At 37.7% G+C, this 17,073-nt stretch overlaps 2 protein-coding genes across 10 annotated transcripts in view; both read right to left on the bottom strand.

The window, feature by feature from the left end:
• The window catches only part of LOC143253847 (rifampicin phosphotransferase-like), a 71,657-nt gene extending 60,266 nt beyond the window's left edge, over nucleotides 1-11,391 (bottom strand). The window contains exons 1-3 of one of the 3 annotated variants that reach the window (XM_076508282.1): nucleotides 10,903-11,391; nucleotides 10,031-10,085; nucleotides 8,572-8,641 (exon numbers count right to left, since the gene is read on the bottom strand). The gene's annotated coding sequence lies outside the window, so the exon portion shown is untranslated. Of the gene's footprint in view, nucleotides 1-8,571; nucleotides 8,642-10,030 lie in introns of all 3 variants that reach the window. The other 2 variants (XM_076508280.1, XM_076508281.1) reach the window with 2 other exon arrangements.
• A 156-nt stretch (nucleotides 11,392-11,547) lies between these two features.
• Nucleotides 11,548-17,073, bottom strand: part of Tao (Serine/threonine-protein kinase Tao) — a 36,617-nt gene continuing 31,091 nt past the window's right edge. For all 7 annotated transcript variants that reach the window (XM_076508284.1, XM_076508286.1, XM_076508285.1 and 4 more), the window contains 4 exons: nucleotides 13,700-13,939; nucleotides 12,922-13,134; nucleotides 12,445-12,627; nucleotides 11,548-12,144 (listed from right to left, as the gene is read on the bottom strand). In XM_076508284.1, coding sequence (XP_076364399.1) covers nucleotides 11,902-12,144; nucleotides 12,445-12,627; nucleotides 12,922-13,134; nucleotides 13,700-13,939 — 879 coding nt within the window. In that variant the 3' untranslated portion in view covers nucleotides 11,548-11,901. The remainder of the gene's footprint in view (nucleotides 12,145-12,444; nucleotides 12,628-12,921; nucleotides 13,135-13,699; nucleotides 13,940-17,073) is intronic.

The following is a 17,073-nucleotide window of genomic DNA, read 5'->3' as shown; positions in this document are numbered from 1 at the left end:
CAGTGGCAACTTTAGGGCTCTATGAGGTGGTAGCAGATAGGGGAAACATTTTATTTTAAATGAAAGGGGTCAAGGAAGATAAATTCGAAAGCACCAGAAGTAGGAATAATTTTAGAAAGTTTTTTCAATTTTTATTTTGATTTAACAAGCTAAACATTATCAAGGTGACCAGCAATAGGTAGCTTTCAAATGTACTAATTTATTACTCTAACTGGCTGTAAACGTAACAGGACCAAACAGAAAATAGGTGAGTTTCGTGTCAACAGCTACACTACATGGACAAAAGTATTTAGACACCCCTTCTCATTAGTGGGTTCGGCTATTTCAGCCACACCCATTGTTAACAGGTGCCTAAAATCAAGCATACAGCTATGCAATCTCCACGGGCACAGGTCAGGTAAAACATTCGGCGCCTGTCCTGTGGATCGTGCCGTTTGAGTTGATGTCTCGTTGGCTTTTTGGACTACGGGCTCAGGCCTGGCCTGCTTCTCTTGTGCCGCCTTTGTCTCGCCTCCCTTTCTCACCTGTCATTTTACAATGCCCCATCCTACTTCATCACCTTAAACAAGTAAAATAAAATTACAAGAAAATTTCCACGTAAAAGTAAATAATCTTCCATGAGCGGAGATGAAGAGGAACCATAACGTTCTTGACTACCCCTGTTGGGAAGAGAATTCCTCAAACTTCTCTCTTTCTAAACTAAGCTCTGCCAACTTCGTTTGCGTATTGTAATCTCCAAAGACAAACATTGGCAGTAGAATGGGTCGTACTGAAGAGCTCAGTGATTTTCAACGTGGCACCGTCATAGGATGCCACCTTTCCAACAAGTCAGTTCGTCAAACTTCCGCTCTGCTAGAGCTGCTCCGATCAACTATAAGTGCTGTTCTTGTGAAGTGGAAACGTCTAGGAGCAACAACAGCTTAGCCACGAAGCAGTAGACCGCATAAGCTCATAGAACGGGACCGCCGAGTGCTGAAGCGCGTAAAAATCGTCTGTCCACAGTTGCAACACTCACTACTCAGTTCCAAACTGCCTCTGCAAGCAACGCCAGTACAAGAACTGTTCGTCGGGAGCCTCGTGAAATGGATTTCCATGGCCAAGCAGCCACACACAAGCCTAAGATCGCCATGCGCAATGCCAAGTGTTGGCTGGAGTAGTGTAAAGCACACTGCCTTTGGACTATGGAACAGTGGAAACGCGTTCTCTAGAGTGATGAATCATGCTTCACTATCTGGCAGTTTGACAGAGTTTGATGGATGCCAGGAGAACGCTACCTGCCTGAATACACAGTGTCAACTGTAAAGTTTTGTGGAGGAGGAATAATAATCTCGGGCTGTTTTTCATGGTTTGGGCTAGGTTCCCAAACCTAGTTTGTTTAGTTTAGTTCCAGTGAAAGGAAATCTTAATGCTACAGCATACAGTGATATTTTAGATAATTATGTGCTTATACCTTTGTGGCAACAGTTTGGGGAAGGCCCTTTTTTGTTTCAGCATGACGATGCCCCTGTGCACAAAGTCTACAAAGACATTGTTTGCCGAGGTTGGTGTGGAAGAACTTCACTGGCCTGCATAGAGCCCTCACCTCAACTTCATCAAACACCTTTGGGATGAATTAAAACGCCGACTGCAAGCCAGGTCTTTTCGCCCGATCTCACTAATGCTCTTGTGGCTGAATAGGAGCGCATCCCCGCAGCCATGTTCCAAATTCTAATGAAAAGCCTTCTCACAAAAGTGGAGGCTATTATAGTAGCAAAGGGGGAACCAACTCCATATTAATGGCCATGGTTTTGGAATGAGATGTTCAACAACCACATATGGGTGTGATGGTTGCATATTCACATACTTTTGGCTATGTAGTGTATCTGGTGCATGAACAGGAGTGTGATATTTAAGGTATTGCCAGGTACCCCCATCCTCTCACAGATGTCGCCAATGGAACTATTTTCTACCATATTGTATTACATCAGAAATGGGAAAAGTTAGAATACATCAGCGTAATTTATGTTCTTCCCTTTTTCTGTGCACTTAATCATTTAATCTGGTAAGTGAATAGCTCCATTCTTTTCATTATCTTCGTTATAAACATCTTATTGTCTAACACGTGTCTAGAATACAAGTCTAGAACAAATGTATAAGTAACTAAATTCATAATATGAAGGAAATGTACGGGTAATCACGTTACACAAATACAGATCCAACAGAGGATCCAGTGGTCAGAAAGGTCAGTCTAACTTTCACAACAGGTCAACCAGAGGATCCAGTGGTCTAGAAGGACAGTCTAACTTTCACAACAGGTCAACCTGACACCAATCACGTGTATAGATCCAACAGAGGATCCAGTGGTCTGGAAAGACAGTTTAATTTTACAATAGGTCAACCAGATACCAATCACGGGTACAGATCACACAGACGATCCAGTGGTCTGGAAAGACAGTCTTACGTTTAATAGTTCACCTGTCGTAAAAATAATCATTTGATCTTCCAACTTGGGTAGACTGTATCCTCTGTGAAGTCTACCTAAGGATCACCAAATTCTGTACAGTTTGCGATTAGTTTTAGTCGGTCTTAAAATGATTACGACACATCCCAAGCGCGTGCTCCTATTTACTAACGTACTTAAGTCAGTCTTTATATCTGAAAATATACAGCACATTAAATTCTTGTTTAAAATACATGTATTCTCTATACGTCAGCAAACCATGTAATGTTAGATGTAAAGCTGTTACATACTGTGGTTATAGAAACGGTACATTTTTAACTTTACGGATACATTGGTGGTTTTGTGATGTTTAAAGGTCCGCGCGTAGTCAAATGGTGTGTCCAGTCTCGTCCTGCAATTTAAAGACGTTATACAAATGCGACAGTCAAACCCGCTTTTCGGTTAATTTAGGGTTGCGTTAATCTGTTGTTGCTTTTTGTTGAACTTTACCAGAGGCTACTTGAGTGTTCTCTAGGCTACACCTTATTTTAGAAGCAACTGACAAGAGAGAAGGAAGTTAGTAGAATAACCAAACAGTAAGAATTTACTGCCAATCTTATAATGCATATAATAAATCAAAGTGCTATTTTTTTGTGGTAACTAGGTGAGAGATATGACGCTAGATTCTGACACGTTAAACAACAGGCCACGTGCTGTTGATTGTCTTCTTTCTAGTCTATCCATTCAAATTGGAATAGCCTCAAGTGTAGTTTTACGTGAGTAGTCTGTTTAGAATTAAGCACAAAGCTATACAATGGGCCATCTGTGCTCTGCTTCCCCATAGGAATCGTTACCAGGTTTCTAAAGGTGCTAGTCCGCAGACATGCCGCTGTGCCACGCCACTAGGGGGCATGACTACTCTGAAACAAACAAATATTTTATCGAAGAATTCACAATGTCCGAGTTATTATAAACACCTTAACTAAGTTGTTTTTGTTTTGTCTTAAGGAAAACTGGTATACCTGCCATTTGAGGCACTCGACTCCCAATTGGATGATCATGAGTTCGAATCTCTATCACCGAACATAGTCGACCCTTTAGACGTGGGAGCGGTTGTGAGGGTCGACCTCATTATTTGTGGTTAAATTGGCGGTGGGTAGTGTTGACTAACTGCTTTCTCTCTAGTCATGGCCAGGTAGTTAGGGCACTCGACTTACAATCCGTGGGTTCGAACCCCCGTCACATCAAATATGCTCGCCCTTTCAGCTCTGGAGGCGTTATAATATGACAATCAATCCCACTATTCGTTGGTAAAAGAGTAGCCCAAGAGTTGGCGGTGGGTGGTGATAACTAGCTGCCTTCCCTCTAGTCTTACACTGCTAAAATAGGGACGGCTAGCACAGATAGCCCTCGAGTAGCTTTGTGCGAAATTCCCAAACAAACAAACAGCTTGTTAGTTTAAGCTTGAGCTAACTGTGCTCTTCGCACCACAAGTATCGAAACTCGGTTTCTAGCGTTATGAAACAATTTCTCTAAATAATTTACATTAGAAATCATCACCACCACGGAAACCGAATATTCAGAACTATGGAGCAATTTATCCTGTTATTACGTTAGAAATTGTTACAAATGAAACCACAGTAATGTTAAAAAGTTAAAGCAGTTATGCGAAGGTTCCCCAATGGTTTACTTAACCGGGGGTGATATGAGGATTCATACACGTTATTGTTTACTCTTGTGGAAATTTCTACACTTTACATTTCACTTTAAACATTCGTTGGGTTATACATTTTTCGTCAACTCTGTGCATTAAATTACTTACAAGCCAGTGGCCATTAATTGGGAATTGTCAAGTAAAATAATTCGTACGTGTAGAATTATGATTAAAATATTATGCTACGTATTACACATATGTTATCAACGAAAATTTAATAATGGGCAGTAGGCTAGGCTATTATTTAGTAGCTGGTATTTATAGCATCATTACTATATAAAAAAAAGCTACGAGGCTTAGGCCAGGTAGATTAAAGTTAACTTTACTTTTTCTATAGATCTGCTTAAAACAAATGAATAACATAAACTTATAAGAAGCAACATCCTACCTTTCGGAAAACAAATTACTGGTTATACGATCCTGTAAAAATTATATTTTGCAAACATTTCGATAGGACTACAATTAACAGACAATAATTTACGAGTGCTCAACATCGACAGAGTTTCTGTAGTATAACGTGACTCATTTATCGTGGAAACTCGTTTTGAGGGAACTCGGATGTTTTATTTCCGGCACTGCTGTTTCTGTAGCAATTTCTACAGTTGTTTTGAAATTCCGACTCAATAAACTATCATTTTAAAACGTATTCAGTATATAATTTATCTTGCTGATGTTCGACAGTGAAATGACAATATACTGTTATTCTTTGTAAATAAATGCTTTAAAGTTCATGTGATGGCTAAGTGTCATCTATACACTTCTAATAATATAATGGTTGGGAACTCTGTGAACATTCATCAAATCATTATTTTGTGTGAAACCGAGAGGAAAAAAAGATTGTTTGTTGTTTAAGTACAAAGCTAGACAGTGGACAATTTGTACTCCAATCATCGATTTTAAGTTTCATAAATTCTCACACTTACTGCTGAGTCGCATGGGGTGGACAACCAAAGGAATAATTAATTGATAAAATAGAGCCACGCCATCAATTAAATAAATAAAATTACCGTTAAATATCACCGCTAAAAAGAGAGAGCAATTTTATACGATATACAGCAGTAAATACTTTTGTTCTGGTCATTACAGTTGTCATAAAAGACGTCATGACCGCATGCTAGGACATTAACAACCTTTCCTTTTACTTCTGGCATTATAGCTGTCTCGATGAACACTATGATTCTATTGCTCGGTGGTTAAGGTGCTCGACTTGTAATCTGAGGATCGCGGATTCGAATCCCCGTCACACCAAATATGCTCGCCCTTTCAGCCATGGGGGCGTTATTATGTTACGATCAATTCAACTGTTCATTGGTACAATAATAGCCCAAGCGTTGGCGATGGGTGTTGATGACTAGCTGCCTTTCCCTTGAGTCTTCCAATGCTAAATTAAGGACTGCTGGCGCTGATAGCCCCCGTGTAGTTTTGTGGGAAATTCAAAAATAACCAAAAATCGAATCTATTTCGAGATATTAAAACAAACATTCTTTACATTAAGAACTGTATTTAATAATTTAAGAACTTTCCTCGTTTGATCTATAAATTAAACTCAGTCTTCAACACTATCTCCAAACTTCAACAAATATCGTTGACGAACCGCGAGATAAGTTCTTTTAATAGAAATTCCAAATTAAAGTTCAAGCCAGTAACTATGATACAATAGCTGAGATACACGTTACATCTGTTACAAAGTATCGATAAACAACCATCTTCCTTCTGTGGTTAAAATCAAATTCAATCTTTTAAAATTATTCATATTTCTTACAAGAGCTACTAAAGGTCGTGCAATGCTTTTTTTTTTTTTTTGAATTTCGTGCAAAGCTACAGGAGGGTTGTCTGTGCTAGCCGTCCTTAATTTAACAGTGTAAGAATAAAGGGAAGGCAGCTAGTCATCTCCACCAACAGCCAACTCGTTTACCAATGAATAGAGAAAATTGACCGTCCGTTATAACGCCCCCACGGCGAAAAGGGCGAGAATGTTTGGTATTGCAGGGATTCGAACCCGCGACCCTCATATTTCGAGTTAAGCGCCTTAATCCCCTGGCCATACCTTGTCAGATCGTATGAAAACAACTTAATCATATCGTAGGCTATGCCAATATTTTTAAATAAATTATTTCCGTTCAATAAAATTAAGAGAGTAAAACTTGATTTAGTAACCTAAGAAGATATCACGATTATAGTTAGCTCAAGCAAAACTAATCTTTTCTCTTTATCAACGGATTTAAGTAATTATTCTTTTCATTATATACACTACTTAATACTTTCGTTCTGATTATCATTTGATTATAAAGCTAAATATTCACCGACAAACTTGGAAACTAAAACAAGTAGAGTTGAAAGTTTATTATTTTCTCTAACGAATTTGAATGTAGTTTCCAAAATCGAGGTCTCTATTAGATGCCACAGTGCGAATTAGCTTGTTCTGCTGTTTAAACTGTGGCTCGTTCGTTTTGGCCCCCCCCCAGTGGCTCACCGGCATGTCTAGGGACTTACAACGCTAAATACCGGGTTTCGATACCCGTGTTGGGCAAAGCATAGATAGCCCATTGTGTAGCTTTGTGCTCAATTCAAAACAACATTTCAATTAAGATCACAGTAATACTGCTTTATACATTAAATTTTTCGGCCTGGCAGGGTCAAGCGTGTTAAGGCGTGCGACTCGTAATCTGAGGGTCGCGGGTTCGCATCCCCGTCGCGCCAAACATGCTCGTCCTTTCAGCCGTGGGGGAATTATAATGTGATGGTCAATCCCACTATTCGTTGGTGAAAGAGTAGCTCATGAGTTGGCGGTGGGTGGCGATTACTAGCTGCCTTCCCTCTGGTCTTACACTGCTAAATTAGGAACAGCTAGCACAGATAGCCCTCGAGTAGCTTTGTGCGAAATTCAAAAACAAACGTTCGTTTTTACGTTCTCTTCATCACACAAAAGCAGTACGTCCATATTTCTGTACATCTTGTCAGGTGACGGCCTCTGATTTTGGTTATTATTCTCAAATGTAGACGAACAATTTATGGTGCTGTTGAGGACCCTGAGGAATGACAGATCGGTGGAAATGTTTGGAGGGGAGAAGAGGCTGATGAATAACAACTCGTTTCAGTGTATCTAAATATGTTGTTAGAACATTATGGAGATGCTCTCTGATAACTGAACAAATTTATGGTACTGGCCGTTGGATACATCATGAATCGGTAAGCTAGTATCCATGGACTTTTAAAACATCAAACGGTGAGAAAGAAGTTTGAGCCTGACAAGACCTGAACTGACAGCAATATTATTGTTCGCTTGAACTGGATTTTGCTGTTTATGTTACTGCAGTGGGTAGAACAATCAACGGCAAAATAATTATAGCTGAGGATTCGAGTTCTCTAAGCCTTAATCATAAAAACATAGCAAAACCAATAATGAAAAAAGAAAAAAGGTGTAATTGAGGGTTTTAATTATCTTTAAGTTTTCATAATACAAAAAGTTTTACAAACAATAGTAAAACTATTGGTGAAAGAGATACAATCTTTCTTCAGTTTTCAAATTGCCCACCGGAATCAGGTGATGTACATTTATCGAAAAGTGGTGTGGCAAACTGTCGTAACAAAGGAATTATTCCTGTATTACAAGCGACACAAAACTTGGTTCTCTGTAGTAGAAGGAAGGTATCAGGACAAAATAATCTATCTATAATAAATATTATAATTTTAATATCAAATAGGGACTGTCGATTTTTGTAAAATTACTATAAGAAATACCCAAAACAATATAAATGATGCAATTAAAAAGTATTCTAGATGGATAAATCTTAAATTATGTTTAGCTGAATGAAGAACTTTTAATTTTCCAGCTAAAATGCGAATTGAAAATCTTAAAATCTATCTAATTATTATTACTTCACTAGATTGTATACATTATTGCAGCATCTAGTTTGTTTTGGATATTTTTTATAACGAATTCTACAAATAAACTAAATTCCTTACTTTCCCTTAAAATATGTTTTCTATTTTTGTTCAGTTTTCTCGTATGTCCATGAATTGGTTTGGTTTTGAATTTCGCGCAATGCTACACGAGGGTTATCTGCGCTAGCTATCCCTAATTTAGTAGTGTAAGACTAGAAGAAAGGCAGCTAGTCATCACCACCCGCCGTCACATTATAATGCCCCGACGGCTGAAAGGGCGAGCATATTTCTGTGACGGGGATTCGAACCCACGACACTCGGATTACGAGTCGAGTGCCTTAACCACCTGGCCATGCCGGACCTATGTATATGAAATGGACACATTTATAAATTTTTAGTATAGCGATGCCCCGATGGCCGTAACGTTTACAATAATTAAAACTACAAATTATAATATGTAATATTAATTTTAGCACACAGATAAATATATAAAGCTGCCAAAGTAGGGATTAAAGTTTATAAATTTGTGACTGTGGTTAATAATAATACTTGCTTCATTACTTCTGTTACACACGCTTTATCTTTAGTCTCTCATTTGTTCAGCCATCAATAGTTAGCACCATCTGTTGGGTTGAAAAGACATTTAAGTACATGCATGATATATTTACCATTTAGAAGAAATTTATATATATTCATATAAATATCAAAAGGAGATACGCAGATAGTCAAGTAAGCCAGAGAAATCTTGTAACGACATTCCAAGCCATCTCTGGGCAAGCCTCGCTGATGTGACCAGATTGGCGGGTAATATAGTTAGAAGTTGCTAAACATTTTTGAATAGTTATACCAGAAATGTGTTAACATTTTTACCGTATTACTTGTATATATCCACATAATATATAAAAATCAAGGCTTTGAATAGTTGGTTTTTACTTAGTAATTCAGTAGAGCGATTTTTCGACGCGTGAATTACTTAGAAACTTTGTAGTTCCCTAACATTACGTATATTAGCGTACTTAAAAAACTGGCACAGCCAAGGTAAATGGAGGGTTTACCTAAACCAGTGAACCGTATGAATACTTCAGTAACGTTCAAATACTGACGTCGTTTATGAAATAACACAACTTTTAATTCTTTAGAATCTAGTGTTTTATTGAATTACGGCTTGTGACCAGAGCTATACAGACCCAAAATTTGGCTATGTAAGGTGCTATTTACAGACAAGTTCTGTCTCAATTCCAGCACAAACATACACAGAGGTCAACGTATCTCTTTCTATATATCTATTTCCTGAAATCTCAACCATGACAATACAGTACACTTTATATGACACTAAGGCACAGTACTGTCCTAGTGGGCTGGTTGTTTCGAAGTCTTGTACGTTGATCTGTAAGAACCCCCAGAGTTTACACACGTTCATTACCGTTCAACAGACTTAAATAAACAACAATGCAGCCCCATTTCTTCTCCATTACTATTCAATATAATATCAGTTCACATACAAAAATTGGGGGTCATTTAATGACCTTCCTACCAAGACTTATCTTCAAAAAACAAAGTTTTACACCGATCTTAAAAACAGTTTTCACATCGTCTTATTATTTTTATCAAACAATGTGAAGAACATGATCCTAACACTTTAGAAATACCCAAAAACGTCACCATATAATCAAATGATTAAAACCTTTACATGTTAAAACTGTTCTGGTGGGAATTGAAAAACAAAATTACGAGAAAACAAAATAACTATGCCTCTATGTAGACTGACATAAATGCTGCTATACAACATACTTATGTATGCAGTATCGAATATGTATCTGAATTAAAAGAACTTGACATCAAAAAAGCTGCAAGATAAACAATGAAATGTTAAGAGAATTTGATTAAATATATTAAAAATAAAAAAAGGGTTCACTGTACTGGAACAGTAAGTCACAAATGAATGAACACAGGTATCTGCTGACAGCAAGGTGAGATGAATGAAACCACTATCACAAGAATTATATACTTACACTAAGACGTACCTGACTCGAACCTAACAGCCCATGTTCAATCCAGCACTGGTATCTGGCCCAAAATAAACAATATATTCTAAACACTTTTTGTTTCATAGTTTAGAAATAACAGAAAAGTTAATTTATTATTAAAAAGAAATGGCATTAAGAAACGTCTGTAGATAGGTGTAAGGGTTCTCTCTCTGCCTGGTTCATATACAAGACAGTCACTAATCACATCTATTTTATCAGTACTAAGAAAAGCTATTAGCTGTTAATATTCACTGTAATTCATCAATAATCATTTTATATTTAAAATCTGCCACTTGGCAGCAAGAGTCTAGAAGTAAACTAAACATTTTTACACATCTATCATCAACAGTCCTAGTTTTTGTTCAAGTTTGAATGTCATTAAATTATCTATAATAGAACTTTTTTTAAAATCACTAACAACATAAAAACAGAGGAAAGAAGTTAGGCTATCTTAAGAAACATGCAATGTCACCATAAGTCCATTTAAATCACATGTTCTCTCTAATCAGAGTAGCAATTATAAACTTGAACAAAAGAAAAATTGGGTTCAATGGTGGGCATACAGATTACAGTCTATGAGATAAATAAAATATGAGAGCCAACAAGAGATGATAGGGTTGATTTGAAACTGAAGCATTCTACGTATCAAAGACCAGGTCTCAATACTAGAGAAAATATTCTGGGGAATGAATTTCTTCTATAAACAAAATAACATAGAAAATAATAATATTAACTTGAGTTAAAGGCTAGTTTTGATCTTACCAAAAACTTTGAGAGAAAGGGGTAGATACTACAAAACATTTTCTATAACTAAGATGTATCACCAAGAAAGTTATAAATCGTTACATATAACGTACCAAGACTGCTTCAAAGACCTGCGACTATCACAGCAACACTAAAAAGACAAATTCAACTCTATGCAAAATTTCTAAATCTTTTGTTTTGTAAGCAGTTTTCTCAATCTGCCTTTTAATTCTTCAAAATATACAATAACTGGAAAATATTCCACTCGTTGGCATTCTATACTGAATAGAACATTTCACTTAAAATACATGGTAATCAATTCTAATGGACTGAAGTCACTTGGGGAATTAAAAAAAACACACACATAAGATTACCAAAAACATTAAGTGAGTGACATTTGTTGTTTGGAACAAGAAAATAAACTCACAAGTTTGAACACTTCCTTTCTTTAGTATTTTTGTACCTGTCTTCAGAACAAAAACTCTGTGTTTAATTAAAAAGAGAACTGTAAAAGTTTTTTGTTTTTGTCCTGAGCTGGTAAGGGTATAAATTAAATAGTACATCTAAATACACCTGTGATTATAATTAACTTCAAGGTGAAAGTTCAGTTCTTTAACTGAGTAACAATTAAACTACAACCACGAAATGCTGTATCCCTATTACCCAAGATGCTCAGGTGCTTATCACCCGACCCCTCCAAGCTGACGGCAGAGACAATCACCAGTAAGTTGCACATTTTGTATAGACATACACAGAGCTTGTTCTGGTGAGATTTATTAAAAATTCAACAACAGGCATGATGTACATGATATACAATACTTTAAATCATTGTACAATCGAGCTACACACAAAGAACACATGATAACTGTCTGTCTTCCCCAAGTGACAAGTCTTCAACAGTCTACCTAATACGGCAAATTTACAGAGGGTGCCATCTTTGCTTCTTTCTGCTGGTAAACTTGTGACTTTGGGGTTCTCTCACGGAGGGGATAACATGGCACTGACAGCCATTGGTGGATGCTTTCTTACAAGTCTGGGAAGCAGAATAAATGTGGCTCCCTACCAACATCGTGTAGGGATGGCGTAGTCAATGGGGTCATTCCGTCCACCTCTCAGAGCTGGGTGTGAGTAAACGAACTGGCACTGTTACTGTGGGCCAGACTTAACATACTTCCACTGATGCTCAACTCATCATCTGCTACCGGCTCTTGTGATGCTCGGGCAATCTCCAGAGCATTGAAACCTAACTTGGCACTCTCTTCATCGAAGGCTTCTATTTCACGTGCCTGTCGTTCCAGTAGCAGACGGTGACGTTCTGTCCGCTCCTCTTGGAACTGAAGCTTTTCTTGTTCCATCTGGAATAAAAAACATTGAGTATTTTTCCTTCACTGTTTCTAACCTACTCTATAACCTTTGCTACTGAAGTTTCTAATGTACTCAACAACCTTCTATACTGGAATTAAAACTATGTAGCAGAACTACTGTAGTTGTCAGACAGACTGACTGGATGTGGCATCATGGACCATCAACATTGTAGTTAGGTTCCAAATTCATTTAACTACAGTTACTCAACCTCTGTATAACACAATTCACACTACAAGTTCTTAACCTCTGCATAACATGATTCAAATTACTATCCAAATATCAACACCTACTTTTTGTTCTAGTAAAGCACGCCTCATAGACACTCTTTCTTCTAACTCTCGTCTTTCCCGGTTACGTTGAGTCTCTGCTTGCATACGTATTTTACTCTGGAAAGCAATAAGAAGCTCTCTTTCTTGTTCTAATTGCTCCTTCAACTGTCGAGCCTCCATCTCTTGGGACTCATCTAAACGGATCTGTAATTTAAAAAGAAACTTTGGAACTTCACTCTATTTAAAACATGTGTCTGTTTTAGAGCTGATAGAAGTTTTAATGAACCTTAGTTGTGTAGCTAATCCTGTACCAATACACAAACTATCACACTCATGTTTTACTCAAACAAATAAGAAACACTTCCCCTACCATGCAGATATTTCAAAGACTGCAGTTTCAACCAATCATTATGAAAATACTTTCTAGAACCATACATTATGAAAAGCCTGTCAATATATACATTTGTTTATTTACTATTTAGGTATATAACAACTTACAGATTGCTTCTGTAGCATTTCAGCAATACTCTGTTCATACTGTTCACCCAGAATCGCCAACTTTCTCCTCTGTTCGTCTTTCAACTTCTTTATAACCGTCTTTTGTTCCTCTTTAGGAGTCGTTGCCAGTATTTGATTTTTCCATGCCTTGTACTGGCGGGTCTGTATCTTGCATGTCTCACGAAACTGTTTTCTAATCTGAAGCTCTTTTTGCTGTTAAAAAGGTTACATGCACCCAATTTCAACAACATTAATGACTTAACACTGATTATTAACAAAATAAGAAACTTCAAAAGTTTAGAATTATCTTATTTCAACAAAGTACATAATTTGAAACTCCTTACTATAAATATAATATACACAAGTTAAAACTCATCACTAGAACATAAAGTGTACAAGTGAACACAAGAATCAACGATAAAAGTATATTTGAATACAGAAACCATACATGAGTACACTTTGAACATAAAAAACAAAGATGAAAATATGTTTGAACACAGGAATCAAAGAGTTTCTAAAGAAAGAAACTTTCACTAATAACTTTAACATGATGATTTCATTAACAATACCACCCCACCACCTTTTTTTTTTTTTTTTTAAACAAAGGTTTGATATCAGTTATTAATAGGTAAAGTATCAGCACACTATCCATTATTTACTTGTTCATAATATGGAACCTACATATCTCAGTCTACACTTAGCACCTTACAATATGGAACCTACATATCTTAGTCTACACTTAGCACCTTACAAGTATTTGTAACTAACTTAGCCACACCTTTAAACTTTTTGGTTGCTGCTTTACTTCCATGGCATGTTTCTTCCTCAGCTCTCGCTCTCTACGACTGTTGTATTCTTGCTGATTGGCTAATTCAGTGTGGTGCTGCTTCCTGATTTGCTCTTCTTTAAGGTGGTGAACAGTACGTTGTTGTCTGTAAGCTAATTCCTGGGTCACATCGTGGTGGTACAGAAGCATTGTGTGAGCCTGCTCCAACTGACTTTGCCGTTTGTTCAACTCCTGAACAACAGTAACAGTTCATTTAAACTTACACATACATGCACATTACAACCTACTTTGACAGTTTTAAAGAAACAATTTAGTCTTGGTCACAACTTGTTCAGCCATTTGGAATGTACTTTAACAATGATCAGTCAAATCAGTTATAGCTGCAATAAGCAGCTCTCTATGATTTTGTTTTAAGAGATAAAATGTTGGTTAGTTTGGTGTTTTATGGCACAAAGCAACTAGGCTATATGCACCAAATATCAGGTAAAAAGTTAAAATTAAAGTAAAATTATTAAAATTCATAAAAGAAAATCAAGGTAAAACAAACCAGTTTAATTTTTGAATTAAAAACATAAATATCGTTAAATCAAATTGTTATATCTAGTTTACAGCAGTAAGAGAAAAACTACAGTAATACAAGCTGTAAAGGACTTTAATTATTATAACTCACCAGAATGACTAACATCAGCATTAGTCACCTGAAGTTGGCCTTTCCAGTCCTGGTTTCAAGTTATTTGATGTTACAGCTATTTTCTAATTTCATACTGAACTAGTTGTACTTTAATTCTTAAAAGGAAATCATTAAAAAAGGTATAATGTATAAATTAAAAACCTTAAACAGCATTAATAAGATTAATGACCTTAAAAATCTAAAAACATTTCCATGGTGAACAGTGTCACCATCGTCAATGACACTGTCCAACTTTATGGATAAACCTTGGAACAAAACATGTTTAAAATGGTGCCCTCATTGAGAGTCATAATGATAGCAAGGCAGTAAATGTGACCTGAGTATCACACAGACAACACATTGGTACATCAGTCCCAGATAAAAGAAAATGATGAGTTAAAAAATCTGTGACCAATGTGTAGTCTAGTTAGAACAACTTCCTCTTTCCGATCCTTACGAAGCAAGACGGCCAAAGTCCGACAGAGGATTTTAGTTGGAAAAACTTGTTTTCACGTTGCTCACTCCAAGTCGACTGCAAACTGGCACAGAGCCGAGCCTTGAATACAGGACCATAATCCATGTATGGAACAGGCACACAGCAGTGATAGCACCATAGCAGAAAGATTTAACTGCGGTGTCGGCGAGCTCGTTCCTGTGAATATCAATGTGGCCCGGTATCCGAAAAAACTGGATAGAAGTAGATATTAAAGAGAGATGGGCCAGTCGGTTTTGAACATCGGCGAGAACAGGGTGTAAACTAATGTAAAGTAATTCCAGGATCAGTAAAGAACTAAGCAAGTCAGTATAAATAGTGCAGTTTGAGTACTGCTTAGCTTCTATGTGATCCATGGCATGAAAATGGCATACAGTTCAGCAGTGAATACAAAAGCTGTAGAGGGGATTCTGTGCACAACCACCAAACCATGGCAAAGCCCACAGTCACCTGATTTCGAACCATTTGTATAAATAGGAATGCAAGGATGGTTCGAAAGGTGTTCAGCAAATAGCAGACAGTATTTCCAATCAGGAGTGTCTACTTTTCTCAGATGACTAAAAGATAAGTCACAACTGGAAACTGTAAGAACCCATGGTGGGATGGGCCAACCAGTGGATACAGCAATGTTATCCGAGGACAGACCCAATTCATCCAACTGCACCTGGATACAAAGGCCAAAAGGAGCAATGGCAGACCGTCTGGTCTGAAAGAGCATGGCCCACTGAGGAAGGAAAGAAGGTTCATGAGACTGTTTATAAATTCTGAACTGGGGAAGTGTGGAAAGGCCAGGTGCAGAGCCAAAGTTTTTGATGATGAACGAGGTCCAGTATCCTTAAGGTCGAGGTCCTGATGGAGCCATAGACCAGTGATCCATAGTCTAGTTTTGATTGAAGAAGAGCACAATATATCTTTAGTACAGAACATTGATCCACTCCCCAAGTAATGGAAGAGAGGACACTTAGGATGTTCAGTGCTCTTTTACATTTGACCCTAGCTGATTGATGTGTGGTATAAAGGTCAGCTTAAAGTCAAAGATAAGCCCCAAGAACTTTGTTTCAGGGATCACAGGCAGCACACAACTTAACCAATATGGAGTTCAGGATCAGGATGAATACCCAGTTAGTGGCAAAAGTGCATGCAAATGGGTTTAGAAAGAGAGAAGTTAAAGCCATTTGCTGTGGTCCACTTCAATAAATGATTGAGGGCAGTCTGTAGCTGCCACTCAATATACCTCATGTTCGATGACTGACATGAGACGTAAAAGTCGTTGACATAGAGCCTGTTTGCAACAGTGAAAGGGAGTTGTTCAGTAAACACACTGAGCAGCCGCCTGTACAATACATTCAGTTACTGCTGCCACACAGTCGTCTGGTAATGGCAGGATCAAGTTCTACAAGAGCAGTGAAAGAAGATCAGTTTGCTTGATCTAGCTTCCACCAGGGCACGTGTGTCAGGTGGCATCAACCATGGCCAGTCTCTCTCAAAATTATAGGAAAATGATCACTGCCTTGTGGATTATTGTTAACCCTCTATAAAAAGTGAGAGAATAGTGAAGGACAGACTAGATGCATGAAAATAAGTAGAAGAACCAGTATTGAAAAGAGAAAGGTTGTGATCAGAGAGCATACGTTCTACAGAGCGACCCCTCCTATCAATATCTGCACTTCCCCAGAGAAGATGATGTCCATTAAAGTCCCCCAGGATTAAAAAGGGAGACAGCAACTGTTCAATGAGAGCATCAAGGTCTGATTGATCATAGGTCTTTCCAGGCAACAAGGAGAGAGAACGAATAGTGATGGTACGACCCAAGGAAACACAGATGGCTACAGCCTCTAAAGGTGCATCGAGTGGGCACATGATAATCAACCAACAGTGCCACCCCTCCATGCACTCATCCATCACACAGCCTGTCATTTCTGTAGAAGGAAAACACCAAAAGGTGACTGTATCAGCAGGTTTTAGAAATGTTTCCTGTAAAGAAAGACATACAAGATGGTAGGAAGCAATTAGTGCTTTAATGTCATTCAGATTAGAACGTAAACCTCAACAGTTGCATTGTATCAAGGTGGCCATTTTTATTTATGTGTAGGCAAATTGGGTGAAGAGCCCTTCTGTTTATGATCACATCTTTTTTATTTATTGTCTTTATTCGAGGGAAGTCTGTCAACCTCCATGGATCCTGCCCTGGGTTGAGTGGGC

Source organism: Tachypleus tridentatus, chromosome 6, assembly GCF_004210375.1.
Source record: "Tachypleus tridentatus isolate NWPU-2018 chromosome 6, ASM421037v1, whole genome shotgun sequence".
Lineage (NCBI taxonomy): Eukaryota > Metazoa > Arthropoda > Merostomata > Xiphosura > Limulidae > Tachypleus > Tachypleus tridentatus.
Note: the sequence above shows the minus strand (reverse complement) of the source record. Positions and strands in the feature narration are given on the sequence as shown.